This window comes from Helicoverpa zea, chromosome 6 (assembly GCF_022581195.2).
Source record: "Helicoverpa zea isolate HzStark_Cry1AcR chromosome 6, ilHelZeax1.1, whole genome shotgun sequence".
Classification (NCBI taxonomy): domain Eukaryota; kingdom Metazoa; phylum Arthropoda; class Insecta; order Lepidoptera; family Noctuidae; genus Helicoverpa; species Helicoverpa zea.
This window is the reverse complement of record NC_061457.1, coordinates 3163770-3181953: the sequence shown is the minus strand read 5'-3', so window position 1 is coordinate 3181953 and position 18184 is coordinate 3163770. Positions and strand designations below refer to the sequence as shown.

The 18184-nt window shown below is 34.9% G+C and overlaps 1 protein-coding gene across 1 annotated transcript in view; it reads right to left on the bottom strand.

Annotated features, from left to right (window-relative positions):
• LOC124631184 (nitric oxide synthase-like protein) overlaps positions 1 to 18184 on the bottom strand; it is a 34251-nt gene that overhangs the window by 10986 nt on the left and 5081 nt on the right. The window contains exons 2-7 of the mRNA XM_047165412.1: positions 15639 to 15775; positions 13475 to 13637; positions 7105 to 7196; positions 6684 to 6825; positions 5416 to 5555; positions 277 to 451 (exon numbers count right to left, since the gene is read on the bottom strand). Of these exons, the coding sequence (XP_047021368.1) occupies positions 277 to 451; positions 5416 to 5555; positions 6684 to 6825; positions 7105 to 7196; positions 13475 to 13637; positions 15639 to 15775 (849 nt within the window). The remainder of the gene's footprint in view (positions 1 to 276; positions 452 to 5415; positions 5556 to 6683; positions 6826 to 7104; positions 7197 to 13474; positions 13638 to 15638; positions 15776 to 18184) is intronic.

Below are 18184 nucleotides of genomic sequence, written 5' to 3'. Positions count from 1 at the left end.
TAAAGCTTTCCTGCACTTAGCTTGTAGCAACATAACTTATTCAATCGAGTTTCAGCATGTTAGAATCTGAGATGAATTAAAAGTTCTAGCATTAAATAAGCCAGTGTGTAGAAAGGAATCGATGTATAAATATGGAAAACTTATAGATTCTGAATTAAAAAAAAATAGATTCCACGCACTCTCTTTCGCATTTAAGTATAATATTTGTTGGGTTGTAAAAATAACAAAATTATTTTCGAAATAAAATCAAATGTGTTGTTCTGAATCAGTTCTTACCTCCAACATATTCAGCCGGTTGGTATCACAGAAGTTTCTGCAGCCGATCTCAGTACTCATGTACCAGCCGTTGAAAGCATTCGCAGTGAATTCAATACCGCCGCAGTCAAAACGCATGTTGGCAACCGCTGGTAAGGCGTACCATCGGAGATTTAGCTCTTCAAACCATTCGTACCTGTGGAAATTCTTGGCTGATACATCGTCTTCAAGATATAAGAAAAAATGGCAGTGAATAACATCTGGTTCTTGTGGGGAAATATTTAGCAGAAAAGTATGTAGGCAGATATGGTTCTTAAGGATATGTTGTTGTTTTGTCCCTATTAAGTTCCAAAATATAAAACAGGTACCTAATAGGTGAGGTTAACTTGAGGAAAATTTTAAGATTTAGACTTGGATCCTTAAGGGTGCGTCCACATCTGGCGAATGCGCCGCGAATGCGCAGCACGCGAGCTGTCCGCGAGCTGCGCGCGTGCATTTTTGTTCGTGCGCCGCTTCTGCGCCGCACGCGCGCAGCTCGCGCGCGACCTAAGCGCCGCACGCGAGCGGCGCGCAGGCGGCGCGCGACGTCTGCCATCTTCGATAGTACTGAGCCAATATACGGAACTGTAAGGGCGAGAACTGATTGCGCGCAGATCGCGCGCAGATCGCGCGCCGCTCGCGCGCTCTATACGAGCCTTGCGTGAGTTGCGCTAAAGAGGCGCACCGAACTATTGCAGTGACTGCACGCGCGCAGCTCGCGGACAGCTCGCGATCGGCTCGCGTGCTGCGCATTCGCGGCGCATTCGCCAGATGTGGACGCACCCTAAGGAAATTGACAATAAATTTGTAAAGGTTATTGGTCCAATACCTATACAGGGTTACTGGTAAGTAGACCGCATCCTTTCATGAGGTGATAGTATAGGTCAATACGGACAAATTTAACCATGGGATACACTGGGCAAAAGTTAACCCGTTTGAAGTTAATCGAATTTCAAGATCTTTTCTTTACAAGTCAAATTTGTCCGTATTGATCTATACTATCACCTCCTGAAAGGATGAGGTCTACTTACCAGTAACCGTGTATAATCACAGTTAGGTAGGTATTTTTGCAAATTGGATCACATGATATTATGATTCATGCATATTATTGCCTATACTCCCTTAGTCACGCATATTTATCAGTGACGTAGAAAATCATTACGAACGGCTAAAAGTAAACAAAAGCCTACCAGAATCACGGTGACTTGATTTCTTGCCAAAGACAATAATGACGTGAAAGTTTTCACTACTACGTACCAAAAAATAACCTACATGACTTCTGAAAATCGAAACCAAAAATTTTCCACTCGCTTTTGTATTGGTGAAAATTAGATTCTGGTTATTTCAATTAAAACATTGTTTGTTTGTCCTGTACGCTACAAAGCTTACCGATTTCCCTAGGTCAGCATTAGAACTTTTTAACGACTGAACACGACGTGCTAAAAGGTAAATTTTAGCTATAAATGTTTGCTTTTTTCGCAAATCATTGTTCACGTAGCGATTTCTAAGAATAACTTATCTATCATTTTTCGTGATCTAATTACAGTGATTCTCAGAATTAACGTAGGTAATGTTTTCCATGAAAATATATGTGGGAAGGGATGATTTTACATATTGATTATTTGAGAAAATGATGGAATGTGAATCAATGCGTCATTCCTAGTTAAATAAAGCCACGTATTCACTGGGAAACAATGTTTCAGATACACAGTTTCTGAAACATCACGTAGATGTTTACAGCAACAATGTTTCGGAAACTGCCGTCCACACCGTCGGATGTTTACAATATGTCGCCCGAGGAAGTTGTGTTGTTGTGTGGTGCCTACATTTATTTGCATAAGTCCATTTCTAGTAAAAAGAAAAGAAAAAGAAAAGAGAAATTACTTGCTATGAAGACATTTATTTGGCGTTTATAAACAAATGAAACACGCGTCCACACTTGTATGCACATGTTGCGCAACTGATTTGTTTCTGTGCTCCCCACCCGTGGCGGAGAGCACAGAAACATTCGATAAACACGTAGTGTTTACAGAAACACGTAGATTTTGTTTCTGAAACAGTGTTTATAAACAATTGTTTCTCAGTGAATACATGGCTTAACGTATAGAAGCATCCTTTGTTTTCTAATAAATCTGTTTTCAGGAACGCTTCAAAACCAATCGTGAACTCAGTACTAATCGGGAGAATGCGTAGGATTAATTGCACTCATAACTTAATAACCCGATCGTTTATTAGTTTCATGGTTTTTCGACAGCTAAAAATCTTGTAGATGATTATTTTGTATGAAATAATATTCTACTGAAAACGAAATGTTGCGTCAACGTAACACGTCCATAAACATAACTTCTAATAGCAAATATGAAAATAAACCAAATAAAGTCAACCAAAAAATTACTGACACTCTATTACAACTTATCACCCTTTTATGACACATTAACGCCTGTTAACATTATCAACTGTGATACATTATTGAATAGGCTCGATTTATGGCCTATAAACGTAGATTGGAGATCACTGGACCGCAGGTTTACGATAGCAATCTGTGTCAAATGTCCGTGTATTTGCGGGTCCATTTCTCGCCAACATTATATGCATTCCCAGACCTTTTTATGCCGGCGTAAATTTCTGATGGAAAATAAGAACGTGCGTTGCCGTAATACATAGTTTTCGTCGTAAATCTGCGACCTTACCAAAGGAGTTTTTTTTTGCTGGTAAAGAACAATACTTAGATTTATAGTTGCGAGTTTGTTGGTTCTTCGCCGCTCTGTTTGCGGAAAACATATAGCAGACGTGTCTTCTTTATTTATTTATGAAACAATCTTTTTGCGGACATTAATGAAAATACTGTGTTGGGAATGCCCCATAAACAATATTTATATGGACTTACTTGTACGTATGACTTTTTAACTTTATGCTTCTATGTATATAGTAAGTTTGTTTTCAATTTTGCGTCGAATAATAAACACTGACTGTGTCCGCAAATTATGAACGTTATTCAAAGACTGACTGTGGGAAATGGGTCACTTAGCACTCAGAAGAGCACGTTAACAAATCTGACAAAATACATGTAAAACTGTTCATGAATAGAGGCTTTTAAAATGTTATATCATCGTTACTACTATTACTATTTGTATTCCCTTTGGATTTTTGTTCAGAACTATTCCCCAAATGGTCCATTAGGGAGAGATGTATCTTTGAAATAGTGTAGTGGCAATATAGCACAGAAAGTCTTAAGACGAAATTGTTTCGATGTATTTTCCTGATCCCATTTAAGTTTTACGAATTAGTCCTAAGGCTAAACGCTGTGTAAATTTAAATACGTCTATTGTTACTCAAAAGTATTTACATTGTTGTAAGGGACTGAGGGGACTTGTTGAACAAGTTGCTCGTGTCAAACTTTGGAATGTGGTACAAATGAACGTTTTATGCTTACGATTTCTTACTTCATAATCTTTACAAAATACGCAAGTACACATAACATAACATTGTACGCTGTGAGAATATTTTAAGTACTATAAAATAGAGACTGGTGTTTTACTGAAAATACTTTACCGTTTATTTATTTTCCTCGTGAATATTCTCATTTTCGCATCATAAGCCCGCCTTTATGGCACAGTGGCAGAATAGCAGTATTTTGTACTCAGGGTTGAGAAAATATTTCCCGTATCGTCGAGAAAATTATTTGTATGGCTCAGAAATGTGTTTCGAGTCGAGTAGAAGTTTGTGCGCGTGATTTGTTTATTTAAAACCACCCGCGGCGGGAATTGTAATGAGAGCATTTGAATAGTAAATGGTTGACTTGGCAAGTAACTGATGTGAAAATTTGTAGGCAAAATTAAATACGTCGAATTAAATAACTGCAAAAAATGACATATATTTACATTTTTTTGCAGTTAGTTAGTTAGGGCTGTCTTTTTGTAGAGAAATATGTTCTCCGTGAAAATACGCATTTCCGGATGGTCTCAGCTGCAAACAGGCCCATTTATTTCTTAGTGTGTTTTCGAAAGGGACTGAAGGTTTATAAAAAGGTAGCCGTATACAGATGCACGGGTAGCAACATAAAATATTACTCACGTAAAAGTCGGGTTCTTAGTATAAAGATATAAAAAGCTTATTTTATTTTCGCAGCACGTTTTATCCAAACTGTGAATGATGTAATTACCCGGTAAATGCACAAACGATTCCCGATTTTATTACTGAACATGACATGCATTCTCTGAATTGATACGAGCACTGAAGAAAACCCTCACTTGTTAATGGAGTTCGTTGACAGGGAAAAATTCAAACAAAAACAATGTCTTAAAAAAAAAAAGAATAGGTAATTAAAAAAGGTAAAATATATGGCTACTGCGTCAAAGGTATAGGGAAACCCGAGACAATAGAAAATCAAAGAATTATAACGATATAAGCAGGTGTTTAAAGTACGCAGTAAAACCAGTTCGTTCCTAATAAAATAGGTAGTGAGTTGCTTCAAATGTCAAGACCAATTCTAACAATAAAGTATTATTTAAATTATGACAAGTTCTAGAAACTATTTGGTGAATCTTTACATATTGAAGTTTAATTTATTATATTTAACATGGCTCTAGAAGTTGTTATATTATCTATGATTAATGATATCCGTCTGCAAGTACGTCACAATGCATGTTTGTCCAAAACATAGTCGTCACGTTTTCGCTTTATAAAACAATGTTAAAAGATTTATTAATTAACGCAATATGTTCAACGAGTGCCGAGTTCAGTGAATTTGAGTAATTCATTACGGCTCTTGCTATAAATAAAGTCACAGGTGATTCCGAATGTTTTAATTTTTTATAAACTCAAAATGAAAACGTAGTTCTCGCTGAATGAAATAAAAATATTATACATTTTTCCTTTGTGCTCTTTTAAAGGATCATTGTGGTAATACTGTTTAAAAAATAAAATGAAGCTGGAAATCACTGTTTGTACGAAAAAATATATCAAAGTCCAAATAATATACTCTATGCTCATACTATACTCCATGTACTTATTTGTAACTTCGACAAAGACAATAGCCATTAACGTTTAAGATAAAAAAAAAACAATAAAACAAAGAAGGCCCAATCAAAAAACATACACGACGCTAATCGCCAAACTTACGTGGGGTGGGTCATATTTATCTCCATGACAAGTTCCCTGGGGATGTCGAAGTAGTCCGGGTCTTTTCCATTAGCAGACAAGACTAGGGGCAGAATGTCCCACGCGGTCCGGGGGGGTTTCCACCCCAACTTGAGACAAAGCTGGAACAATATTTATCGTATCAACTTGTAGATCGCATGTGGTACAATCGGGAACATTCAATTAAGGACCGTGTTGTATTAAGTGAATGAAGATTATTAGTTTCATTGGGTCAGGAATCTTAATTGAAATATGTAGCCGTAAGTGCTATGATTGCATATTTTCACCATTGCGTGTGCAGTGCAAGGATCTTTTTAAGTAGGTAGTTTTGTTTTCTCTTCCTTTCTTTATGCAGAAAGCTGAATGATGCGCTATTTTTCTAATACTATGGTTAATCACTTGAGTAGTGGATTAATTCGATATAAAAAAGTAAATAGTACATAGCAACTCTCAATAAACTTACTCTGTTTACAAGTATCAACATAATTCGCGACAAAACATTCAACACAACACAAACAAATACAGTAGTGATATCCTAAACAATTAAACTAGTTATGTAAGACCGTTTTATTCACGTAATCAGTCATTCTAAAATACACGGTGCCTAACCAAATTCCTAGCTAAACAATAGTTTATGTACACAATGATGTGTGTTATAATTTTAGTATTGTTTACTTGTAACAGGTGCATGGAAACGAGATATGTCAGTAGACGAATGATTTATTTGTATCGGATGCAATAACAGAATATTTTTCAATGACCATCAATCGTGTGATACGATCAACTGTAAAACTTTTATTGAGGATTGCACAAAAATGTAGCGGTTTGTAGTTATTTTGAGGATTGTTATTGGATTTTGGTCGGAACAAAGCGAGCTTTCCATTAACGGTAATCTTATTATCATTCGCTTTTTTATAGTCCCTCACACACAGGCCTTTTCTCATTAGGATGAATGAGCGTTAATCACTTTAGAGACAGGTTTACTCTAGAAGCTTTCCTTAACCTTTACTCAGTCATCGGTTTCGTCGGGAACTCGCCTGATCTATAACGAACCCGCAAACTCTATCTATTTTTGAGACTGATGATTTGATACTGGGCCACTCGATTTTTTTAATTTATCTTATTTTATTTTAGAAGATTTAGGAACTATTTTACATTATTTCAGACAATTTGAATTAACAAAACTTCTCAGCTCGAGGTCTCCAGCTTCTGCGAAAAAGAAGTACAGTGATGCCTATTTTATTGCTTACCTCAGTAAATTCACAATGCATTGGATCTCCGAGCACGGTGCCATCAGGCTGTCTATACCCAGCGTAGCTGATGAGCTGGCTGTTCCATATCCTATAGTCATGCTGTCCATCTGTGCGTTGTGGGAACACCGTCATTGCTGACCTATTGTAACATTAAGTGATATTTATTAATTTTAAAGATATTGCCTATGCCTTTTGCTATTGATATCGATGTCAGTATAATGGATTCCTTTAAAAACAGGAGTAAAGCAAAACTATTTCACACCATTTTTATTCAAAGTCCGGCACCAAAAGCTGTTGTTCAATTGAATGAATAGGAGCAAACAATTCACATAAATTCCCATAGCTTTCATACAATAAATTCAGTCATAAAATCCGTGTTTTATAGAAGAATGCTTTAATAGTATTTTAGTGTTCTCACCTAATATTCCCTTTGTTGGTGCTGTATTTGATGTGGTTGCAGAGTGCTTCGAACATACCGCTCGTAGTTGTCACTTGCCGGCAATCGAATACCTGTTGCATGAATGTTCACGGTTAAAACCGGACAAAGGTAAGTTATGAGACTTCATTGAATAAGGTTTTTGTTGGTTACACAATTATACGAATAAATTAACTGTATCATTTGTTGTGGCATGTTGTGTGCATTTTGATTGATTTTATATAGATGACGATGACTTTAATCGTGTGCATTTTTTGTTCTCATATTTTAAGTCTTGTACCTACGAATATTTGTATTTGAATGTCGTATTTACTAAATAAGCGTTAGAAACTTATTAGGTATTCTAAACTTTCAGGACTAGTAAAATATTATTATGTATCTAACAATCAAATCATTCGAGAAAACTAAATGTCTCGGCTTTATTTCTACAAAGAAAGCAATTGAAACAAAATTGCTAATTCGAGACAAGATCTGGGCGAAATTTTCCTTTAAAAATTTAAATTTATTCCACAAAATCCATTTCTTAATTCGTCAAGCTTTAACGAAATTCGTTAAAATCTCATCGAGTACCGAATCAAAATAGATAAATGTTAGCAAAGTGGTAGGCAATCGTCACATCGCTCACTGTCGCATTAGCGGGTCGAGAGGTGCTAACGAGAGCTTACGATACGCCGCGGGGTCTATTCTGTAATTTGAGAAATTATTTTTTTTATAAATAGGTAAAATTATGAACGGGAAAGTTTGTGTTTATGAAGTACCTACAGGTGTTTGTTTCTCTTTCCTCTTTGGCTCAAAACATTCAGGCTACTTTTTATCATAGGGAAGATAGTTCCAAGAAGAAAATCGCTAGCGGAAGCTAGTAAGAAATTGTCGTTGCAAGGGAAAGGCCACTGTTCTGTGTATAGCAACTATATTTCGGAAACAATTCGATATAATAAGTTAAAATAGCCAACTTCATTATTCATAGATTAAATCCACAGACTCACAGTATTTTTATGTAAATAGTAAAATTAGGTTCTTTTTTATTCGGTTCATTTTAAAGCAAACTACTCCAAATCAATTAAAGATTATCATCATCTATATTTAGAACGTCAACCCGCTGAGATTAATTGTCGTTATGACTCAGCATTTCATCGTATTGATAGATTAATAATAGATTTTGCGGATCACTGAATTCTCTCAAGTTTACAAACTTAACCCATCGGTGGAAAGTGCTGATATCATTGCAATAAAAAAATATAATTCTTTTTCTTAGAATTTTTCATGTTTCTTTAAAAGAAAGTTTATAAATTATTTTTTCTACTAAGTTTGTAGTCGATTATCAGAATAGTCCCCCAAGGCGAGTCTATAATCAAATCGTTCGTTCCGATTAACCGAAGCAATCTGTTTAAGCCGTGTAATTACAAAACGTACTTGCTAACATCACAAGGATTTAGCAGTCGGGCCTGGTAATGCCGATTTAAGTCACCCTCGTCCTTCGCTAACCGACAGCGAGTGAATGGAAATGAACGAATGAATTAAAGTCGTTACGACGCGACGCCTGTTAGCGGTTCTAATTACGAAAATATTGTGTCTTGGAATTTCTTTTGGGAGTGAGTTTTTATTGTTTTTAAAAATTGTATAATTGTTATTTCTTTAAAAGATACAAAAATAGAGGTGTAGTTATCGCAAATTGGAGATGAATATCAAGCCTAAGAGCTTGTTCTTAGAAAGCATACTTTGCCACTAAAAAGCCGAGTAATAACTTTAATTTTCTAAAACAAATGAAAACGTAACATTTCTTGTGTTCTAAGTCAAGCGAAACAATAAATTATTATCTACTCCAAGTTGAGACAAACAGACAGCTAATTGTACTCATTCCCAGAGTTCTGTAAGCACAATAACTGTCTGAGACTGTAAGCCTATTCATGAATATTACGAATAGAAATGTTCAGTTTGTCGATAAAATTTTATTATAAGTAAATTTGGTTGAGTAGACTTGGAGAATATTATTAAATGAACATTCTCATTCAGAGCTCGAAATTAAAATGGCTTTTTATCAGTATGATTATTTTAGACTAATTAACGTTGAACGAATGAATGAATGAATGAGAAATTTAAAGGAACGATTGGCTCCTGTTAAGAAAACCTGTGGAAACTTGCTGGAACCTTGGCAAAACTAGCTGTTAATTGCCTCCTCCTCATTTTTTTAGTCGCACAGTGCAAAATGGGAGTTTTCTCATTAGAGTCAGCAAATTCATTTAGTTCCCGTTTTTATTGCAGTTTAGTGAATACGCTTCTAGACAAGAGCTAGTATAATTGATGCCAGTCCTCTTTGCTTTAGGTTTTAAAGTTTTCGTTTAAGTGTGTGAACAGAAAGGCAGTTTGAAGAACAATGCTCGTGTTTACATTAACGGTACGGTACGCCACATACGGGTACACCGACTGTAGATTTATTTTCTTTCATTACCGTGGTATCTTCGGTTTCTCTGTACCTACTGTGGGTGAATTTCCCGCGACCAAAAATTGCGTGGCATCGATGAAATCGGTACTAAAAATCATGGTTATGATATTCTAATATTTTTTTCTAAGTAGGTGAAATAGTAATCTATGTGTAGCACTAAATATTTTGTTAATAGGATTAATTGGTTCTCCAAAAAAAAATAATTAAACCTCAAAATCTTTCATTGCCGTGTCTGTCCACACGTCACCTTGATGTGTACTAGACCTTATTGATAAAAATGTATTAGTTATTTATATTAAAACCTAATTTTATTTGATTCGTGAATAGTTAAAGTATTGTTACGGACTACATTTGTTCAAATATTTAAACAATACAACAAATGGTAAATAAAAAATAGTTTGTCCCAGAACTACCATTCGTCGCCATGTCCTAAACATATTTGAGAATATTGCTTTTTCTAACGTTTTGCGTCCCTCCCGCTGTGCGCTAAATGTTGTAAAACACAAAAATCACGTATGCACGTGCCTGCGTTTTCGCGCCATAAATAAAAGTATTCAATTTTTTTACTGCTGGTAATTTTTTCTTTCATTGCCGTGGATAGGTCTAACTTCTGTTTGAATAAGTTTGTCCTCTTAATTGATCATTCGGTACAATGCTATTTATCTTATGTTTATTTGTGACGTGTTAATTACTGTGAATTATGAACAGATTTTTGGTTTTTTGATGTTTTAGCCTTGATATTCATTGCCGCGCTTTCATTTCCGTGGTTTCCGTGGTCAAAAGAAGACGGATCACAATCCATACAAAATTGCCCCACGTCCTATAACAATGTGACGTATCTAAAAAAAAAGATAAAAATGTTTAAAAAAAATATAGCATACTCTCTAATTCTTTTTTTTTACACCTTCATACGAAAAAAATGCTTTAAAAATTGTTCAGGCCCTGTTATGAAAACATCGTTCATGGGACTATTTATGGACTATTTTATTAAATTATTTTTTTGTTTGATAGGGTATACCTCACAAGTGGTCCCATAATCATCAGGTCAGGATCTGATGATGGAAACCCTGAGAAATCCAGGGCAACTTTTTAAAGTTGCAGCCATACGCAGGATAAAAACATGACTTTAAGGTGTATGTCTTATAACACTATGCAACAGTGAAGATTTGGAGCTGACCTGATGATGGAGACGAAAGAAGGTCCAGGGAACTCGACAACTGAATATGTAAACTACCTCGTGTTTGGGCTTATATTATTTGTATTGAATAAACCTTTGCAACAGTGAAGGTTTGGAGCTGATCCGATGATGGAGACCAGAGAAAGTCGAGGGAACTCGACAACTGAATACGTGAACTACCTCAAGAGTCGGTGTCTAATGGATGTACCTAAGCCGATGCTCCAAAGAATAGTTATTTTTTTTGCTTTTCAGTGTTTTTGGGGGTCGGTTTTATTTTATTGTAAAAAGTTTTTTTTTTTTGGTTTTTTAGTGACAAGCACATTTATCACTTTCCGCATAAGTGGAAAGTTCTCATCAATACGAATAATATAAGCCCAAACACGAGGTAGTCCACATATTCAGTTGTCGAGTTCCCTCGCCCTTCTCTAGTCTCCATCATCAAGTCAGATGTAAACCTTCACTGTTGCAAAGGTCTATTCAATACAAATAATATAAGCCCAAACAAGAGGTAGTTTACATATTCAGTTGTCGAGTTCCCTCGACCTTCTTTCGTCTCCATCATCAGGTCAGCTCCAAATCTTCACTGTTGCATATTGTTATAAGACATACACCTTATTGTCAAGTTTTTATCCTGCGCATGCCTGCAACTTTAAAAAGTTGCCCTGGATTTCTAAGGGTTTCCATCATCAGATCCTGACCTGATGATTATGGGACCACCTGTGAGGTATACCCTATCAAACAAAAAAATAATTTAATAAAATAGTCCATAAATAGTCCTATGAACGATGTTTTCATAACAGCGCCTGAACAATTTTTAAAGCATTTTTTTCGTATGAAGGTGTAAAAAAAAGAATTAGAGAGTATGCTATATTTTTTTTTAATTTTTATCTTTTTTTAAGATACGTCACATATTATATTATAGGACGTGGGGCGTCATAGTATATTTATAGGACGTGGGGCAATTTTGATCCGTCTTCTTTGCTATGGCAATGAAAAAAAATACATGGCAATGAAAAAATTTTCATTCAAAACAATTTCGTTTCATTGCCGTGGCCACATGTTTCATTACCGTGACTTATGTTTTCATTGCCACGGCATGATTAAGAAAAAAATCAATTTTTACTATGCAGTCAACTACAAAAGATATTTCCACGTTCAACTCACAAAATGATAAACTTACACACACACAACTCAACTTTCTCTGTCATTTGACACTCCATCACACGATAGACATTCAAACACACACCATCTCACACATGCACACGGACTCACACAAACACACACACGTACGCACCTCCACATACACACGCACACACACTCACTTACACACTCACTCACATATACTACAGTCTAATTATAAACATAATAATGGATTGATTCTTTCTAGAAAGCCAAGATGCCTAAACCGAAACTATCGGAAGAGGAGAGAAAGGAAAGAAAAAGATTGTCTGAAAAAATCCGACGTGAAAAGTTCTTTCATTGCCATGGACGCATGTTTCATTGCCGTGCAGGCATGTTTCATCGACGTGGCATGAAAATTTTAATCTTGTATATCTCGTTAGTTTTTTAAGCTATCTACTAGATATTAAGTAAGAATACATATCTTATCAAAAACTTGAGTAAACACTATTTTTTCTTGTTCTAAAGTTGAAGAATAAAAATCCACGGAAATGAAGATTTTATTGGACCTGTTGAAATTCACCCCTTTACTATTACTTTTGTAGAGTATACTCCTACGTACATGATATTAGAATTGAAACTTTTATAAACTTTTTATTTAAATAATCTGAATGTTACATGCATGCCCATAAAACCAAAATATTTTAAAGATTTTGAGAGCACAAAAGTTCATACTTTTGTGCTCTCAAAAATTTTTTATTTAAATAATCTGAATGTTACATGCATGCCCATAAAACCAAAAATAAAACCATAAAAGTCTTTAAAATGTTTTATTAACTTAGGTGCACTTATGACCTTCAAAAAAAGTTTTTTTCAGTATGACTCTTAACAAGTTAACATAGTCGTCAAGAAATGAAAGTAATTACTGCAGTCAGTCAAAAACTCAACATAAAAAACACTCAACTTCACTAATAAGTACTTGTACATTTTCATTATATAGTTAGCGAAAGAAATTCAGCCATGTAGAAATAGCCAGTCAGCGAGTGTCCATTACCGTTTTTTTCACTCGTTAGAAGTAACGAACTAAAATTGTTGTTAGAACACTTAATGAGAATATTAAATTGCAACTTGAGAAAACTTAAGTAACAGTGGAATGGAAAGTAAAATGAAAGCGTACTCAATTATTTTGTTAAGTTCTGTTGTCATTAATAACTTTAAAATGGAATTTTTGTCGTAGTAAACCATTTGCGGTTTATTGTAAGCAAAAGATAACTCTTAAACTATTTATTAATTGATTGATTCTTTTTGATGATGATATATTTCAAAAATACAATATTTTCCTAAATGTTACGCTGATGAAAGAGTTTTACCAATTTGACAGGTTTTTCATAGCTAAAGAAGAAAGACAAGAAAGATTTTGAAGAGACATTAAACAATACCAAGACTCATGGATGTGAATTGAAACTTATTATAATAATCTGTTTTTTATACTAGAGATAGGGATTTGATATACCTAGCTTGTATTGCGGCTAATATTTTAATTTTAAACTCTACTTATCAAATCAACAGCTAGATAGAAAACTAGCTACCATTTATACGTATGAGAATCATACCTGTAACTTAGACCACTGTATCCTCCCGATGCATCGACTGGCATTCCTCCACGCTAGTTTGGCGCCGAACACCAGCTCAGTGGTAGTCAGCTGGTAGGTGCCAGTCTTAGCCACCTCCTCTTGTACCGCCTTCCAGCGAGCCTCGTGAGCTGGGGTGTTCGCTCTGGTATAAAAAAGTAACAGTTTAGATACCGCTATTGCATTAAGTTCCTAAGTGTGTATATGAATCTATACTAATATTATGGATAAACTCAAAAACTACTGGATCGATTTTAAATATTCTTTCACCATTAGAAAGCTATATTATCTGCGAGTAACATAGGCTATATTTGATCCCTGTGCGGGCAGTAGTTCCCACGGGACGCGGGTGAAACCGCTGGAAAACTGCTAGTGTTGATATATAATTTAGAAGCCTGTTTAGAAGCCTGTATACACGTGAAACTCAATTGTTTATGTAATGTGCTTGTGTGCCTGCTACGCTGACTTGATCAAAAAATCGCTGCAATCTTTCTATGCCTACTTGAAATATTCAGTTCGACTGTAATATTCGAAGTAAATACAGTAATTTACCTAAATATTACTGAAAATTTTAAAGACAATCACAATAGAGGATAAAAATAAATAAGTTTCCTTTTAATATATTTGAAGAAATAAGCATTTTACAATTTATCTTACAATTAAAAGACAAGACATTAACTATGTTAAAAATGAATCATTCGGCCGAAGTATTTTCAGTATTTTCCTTCCGACGTTCAAAAAACTTAGTACAAAATTCAATCTGAGAATTACCCAGACTCAAAGAGTTTTTTATGTAACCACAGAGTCAACAATGTTGTTGTTTTTACTAATACACACTCACATGTAACTGGCGATGAACAAGTTCGTTACAAAAACGCGAGAAATCCTCTTACACATCGCTTTATCGAAGTAAAAGACTGGTTCACACCCGGAATACTTTTAGAATGAATGGCAATTTACATTTCTCGTAACTTAGGTAATATGAATAGTTATTACGTCAATTAGATTCAATAGACTTTACTAGAATCACCGACTTTTATATCGATACAAATAATCCGTTTCCCATACTTCAGGTACCTACGATCATTTTAAACATTCATTTCAAACGTTACGTATTCATATGAAATAACAAGATACAGCAAATTATATTTCAGTACCAAAAGTCCTAAAACAATTCTCATTGCTAAATAGTTACAAAGCAAATAATCGTATAACCCAAACAGGTAATGTAATCTCGACTTTCTGTACCCCAATTTTAAGGGACGAATAAAGCCTTAACTAATGCTGAAATCCCTTGAAGCACTTTATTGCAAATGGCGACCCAAGTTTACCAAATAACTAGTCAAGAACTAAAACAATATAAACCAACCAAATATATTATAAAGTCCGTTGCAAAGAAAATATAACTAGTCAGTCTTTTGTACTCCGTGAAAATTTGGTTTCTCTCAAGCAAAATGCAACTTAAGAATGCATTAATTAATTTTGCGCAAATTCCACGTTCCTAAGATTTCCTAAGAAGTTTTATTCGGACAAAAGGAATTTCTGAAACCAGTTTCTTTTCAGTTTTATGTCAACATTTGAGAAATGGTGCTATTTACTTCAAGTTTAATCTTATAAAAAGAAATAAAGGTAAGATGTCAAAACAAGTCTATATGAATGGCTTTGTACTCTCACCGTGCTATTAGCATAATATTCATGTGGAACAAAAGTTATTTTTTATGATTATACCGTGTTATATTTTTGTTCAGAGGGAACCAGATTTCCATTTAGAATGGATATCTAAGTATTATCTGCCTATGACATTTTTTTATATGTGCGAATGTTAGGAACTCTTTACGCTGAAACTACTCGACGAATTTTGGTGAAAATTGAGCAGCAACATAAATCATATATCAGTGAAACATTCAGATTACTTTTTATCAGGATTATATATTCTAGTAATATCTGTCTATGTAAAAGAAAATCGTGTTAACTACACTACTGAAGAATGGCTGAGCCGTTTAAGTTGAAATTTATGGGTTAGATCCAGAAAAAGGTCACAGGCGTTTTTGTCACCAACCGGCTACGGAAAGCAGTTATCTTGGAACGCGAGTGAAACCGCGGGCGAAAGCTATAGTCTTGTAACAAAATAAATATAATGCCTTACCTGCGTATAGAAGCGAAGTACTGTCCAAGAAAATCCTTGGCATCGTTGAGAACTTCCTCGGGTTCTCTTGGCACGTCGCCGCGGCCGGGGATAGCCATCAGACTGCCAAGGCACGCCTTCTCGTTGCATAGCGTCGGCTGTTGACAAGAAAACATTAAAATTAATAAATATTATTCTACAAACTTCATAGTTAATTAAGCTGACGTATTTGATATCAAGTTTAGGTTACACTAAAGAAATTCACACAAAATATAACTGTGTAGGTACATATTACGTTGTCGTGATCAGTCTACGATGGTCCTTACATATTTTTTTTACTAAAATCCACGTTTGCACACAGATCATCTTGTGATATTAAGAAAATATATTTATTACAATGACTTTCTTGGGAAATAATAATAACTTATTATAAAAGTTGGCATAGGTATAATATTTTTCCTCCGTTAACATTAACAACCACAGATTCTTATTATGAAAGATACGAGAGCGTTGGCGCCAAAACAAATGACGTTCCTTCTTAATTCAAACATGGAAGTGTTTTTTAAAACAAATTCTTCGCATATTTATATTCAGCCAGTGACTATTCAATGTAATGATGAATACTTTTTGTAAATTTTATGTCAATAAATCGAGGTTATTTATATTTGTTTTAATTTTGATTATCCAAATAAAAGTTATGGATCAATGAACATTGAAAACATTTAGTTGAATTGTTACTGATTGATTTCAATTTATAAATTAAATGGCTGCCTTATTTGCAGTATACTATTTTTCATTTCACTGCAAAATATTGGAATAGTACCTAAATAAATAGTATGACCTACATCAACACGAATTTATTTTATAAAACCGAACAGGCAGCTCGAGTTTTGTTATAATTTAAAACAGAGAAGTCACAGAGCGTAAGAAAATGAGATTTCAATCTGAGAGCAAAATAAGTGGTGCATTAGTATTCCACTGTAAATACAAGATTGTGTTGTATCTGACTGGATAGGTTCGAATCTTATTAGTAAAGGAAATAGATTCGCCATTTTCTTGAAAGAACAACAAGGCTCTTAGAGTATTTAACCAACCGGAAACGCTACGATTCGTATAATGTATGTAAATGTGATCGTGAGCAGGCGTCAAAATAAAAAATGATCTAGTGCGCTCGTACAAAATCAAACTCGCACTCAGTCGAAAAATGTATAACTTCAAAACTTAAATAGGAGAATGACCGTTGCTCTCATACTTTTGGCAGAAGGGAAAGCTTGGTCATAGCACCTCTTGTAGGTTAAATGATCTAAGATAAAGTCTACGACAACTGTTCTTTCTTCGTTGTTCCTATTAAAATGTGGATTGTTTAGTAATAAGATATTGTCCGGTTATGGCTGCTACGATGTTTTATTGTAGCTGGTAATAAAGTTTTGCTGTCGCTACAGAATTATGTAATTTAACAGAAATACGTGGAAATCTCTTTTGTTGATCTAATTTATGAACTTATGACTAACTTTGCTTTGATTTTAATTATTTGATGTTTTGAGGGAGCAAGTATACATCTTAGTACTTGTCATCTACTTAGGTATGTGTTCCTGATTCCGGTCCTACTAGATGCGGCCTGTGTGAGTGTAGGTAAGTTGTCAAAGGCTTTTGTCCATACATAAAAAAATTCTTTAATCCAGCAAGTTTAAAAGGAGACTTAAACTGCGTATTTATAAAATTAACCCATTAACGATCACGTCATAACACGTCATCCTCATACCAAGTCCCCAAGAAACCTAATAAAAATGTGTGTCAACAAAATGCCCCATAAACGGCCCATAAAATCAGTACCCTATTCTTTACCTAAAACATGTTTTTCACATAAAAATACACTTTAATAACAGCGGCCTCAATTACGTAAAGAGCAGGGATCACAAATCGTTCCGGGTACGTAGGTAAATAATTTTTCTTCGTGTGTCGAATATTGAGTGGTAGGCTTGTTACACACGAGCCACTCGTAGCGACAAGTTGTGGTCTAAATTATTCATGTTTTGCGCTCGTGGCTGTTAGACTTGAGTCTTAGTATAAAGTCGGTAACAACGATTTTTTTTTTCCTAAAAATATAAGGTGTTTTATCCTCATGGATACGTCAACCCCTTTATACTTTATCGTTATAACGGATTAAAAAAATGTTGTTCATAGATATTTTCAAGAGCCACCGTTCGTCAAACTTCATCAGTAGTAAGCTGTTTTTTATCGAGTGACATTATGACGTAGATCACGAGCTCTAGTTACTTAGTAGCCAAGTAACCCACGTACTGCGGCGAAGACGAGTGGCTAGTTTGTAGAAAGCCTTAGACTATTTGTTGGATGCCGCAAACTGCGTGGTTGATAACTCCATTACTGGAAGAACGGTTGCGTCCCGAAGCGATGCGAAGAGCTTATTTATCCTTGAACCCTTTTGAATTTTGTTTAGAATTTGTAAAATGTATTGATGTACTGTTTTATATGCTGCTTTGACTAAAGGCAGACGATGCTTCTGCTTAAGCATAAGAGCTTTAGCGAGAGTGCTATATAAGATTTGA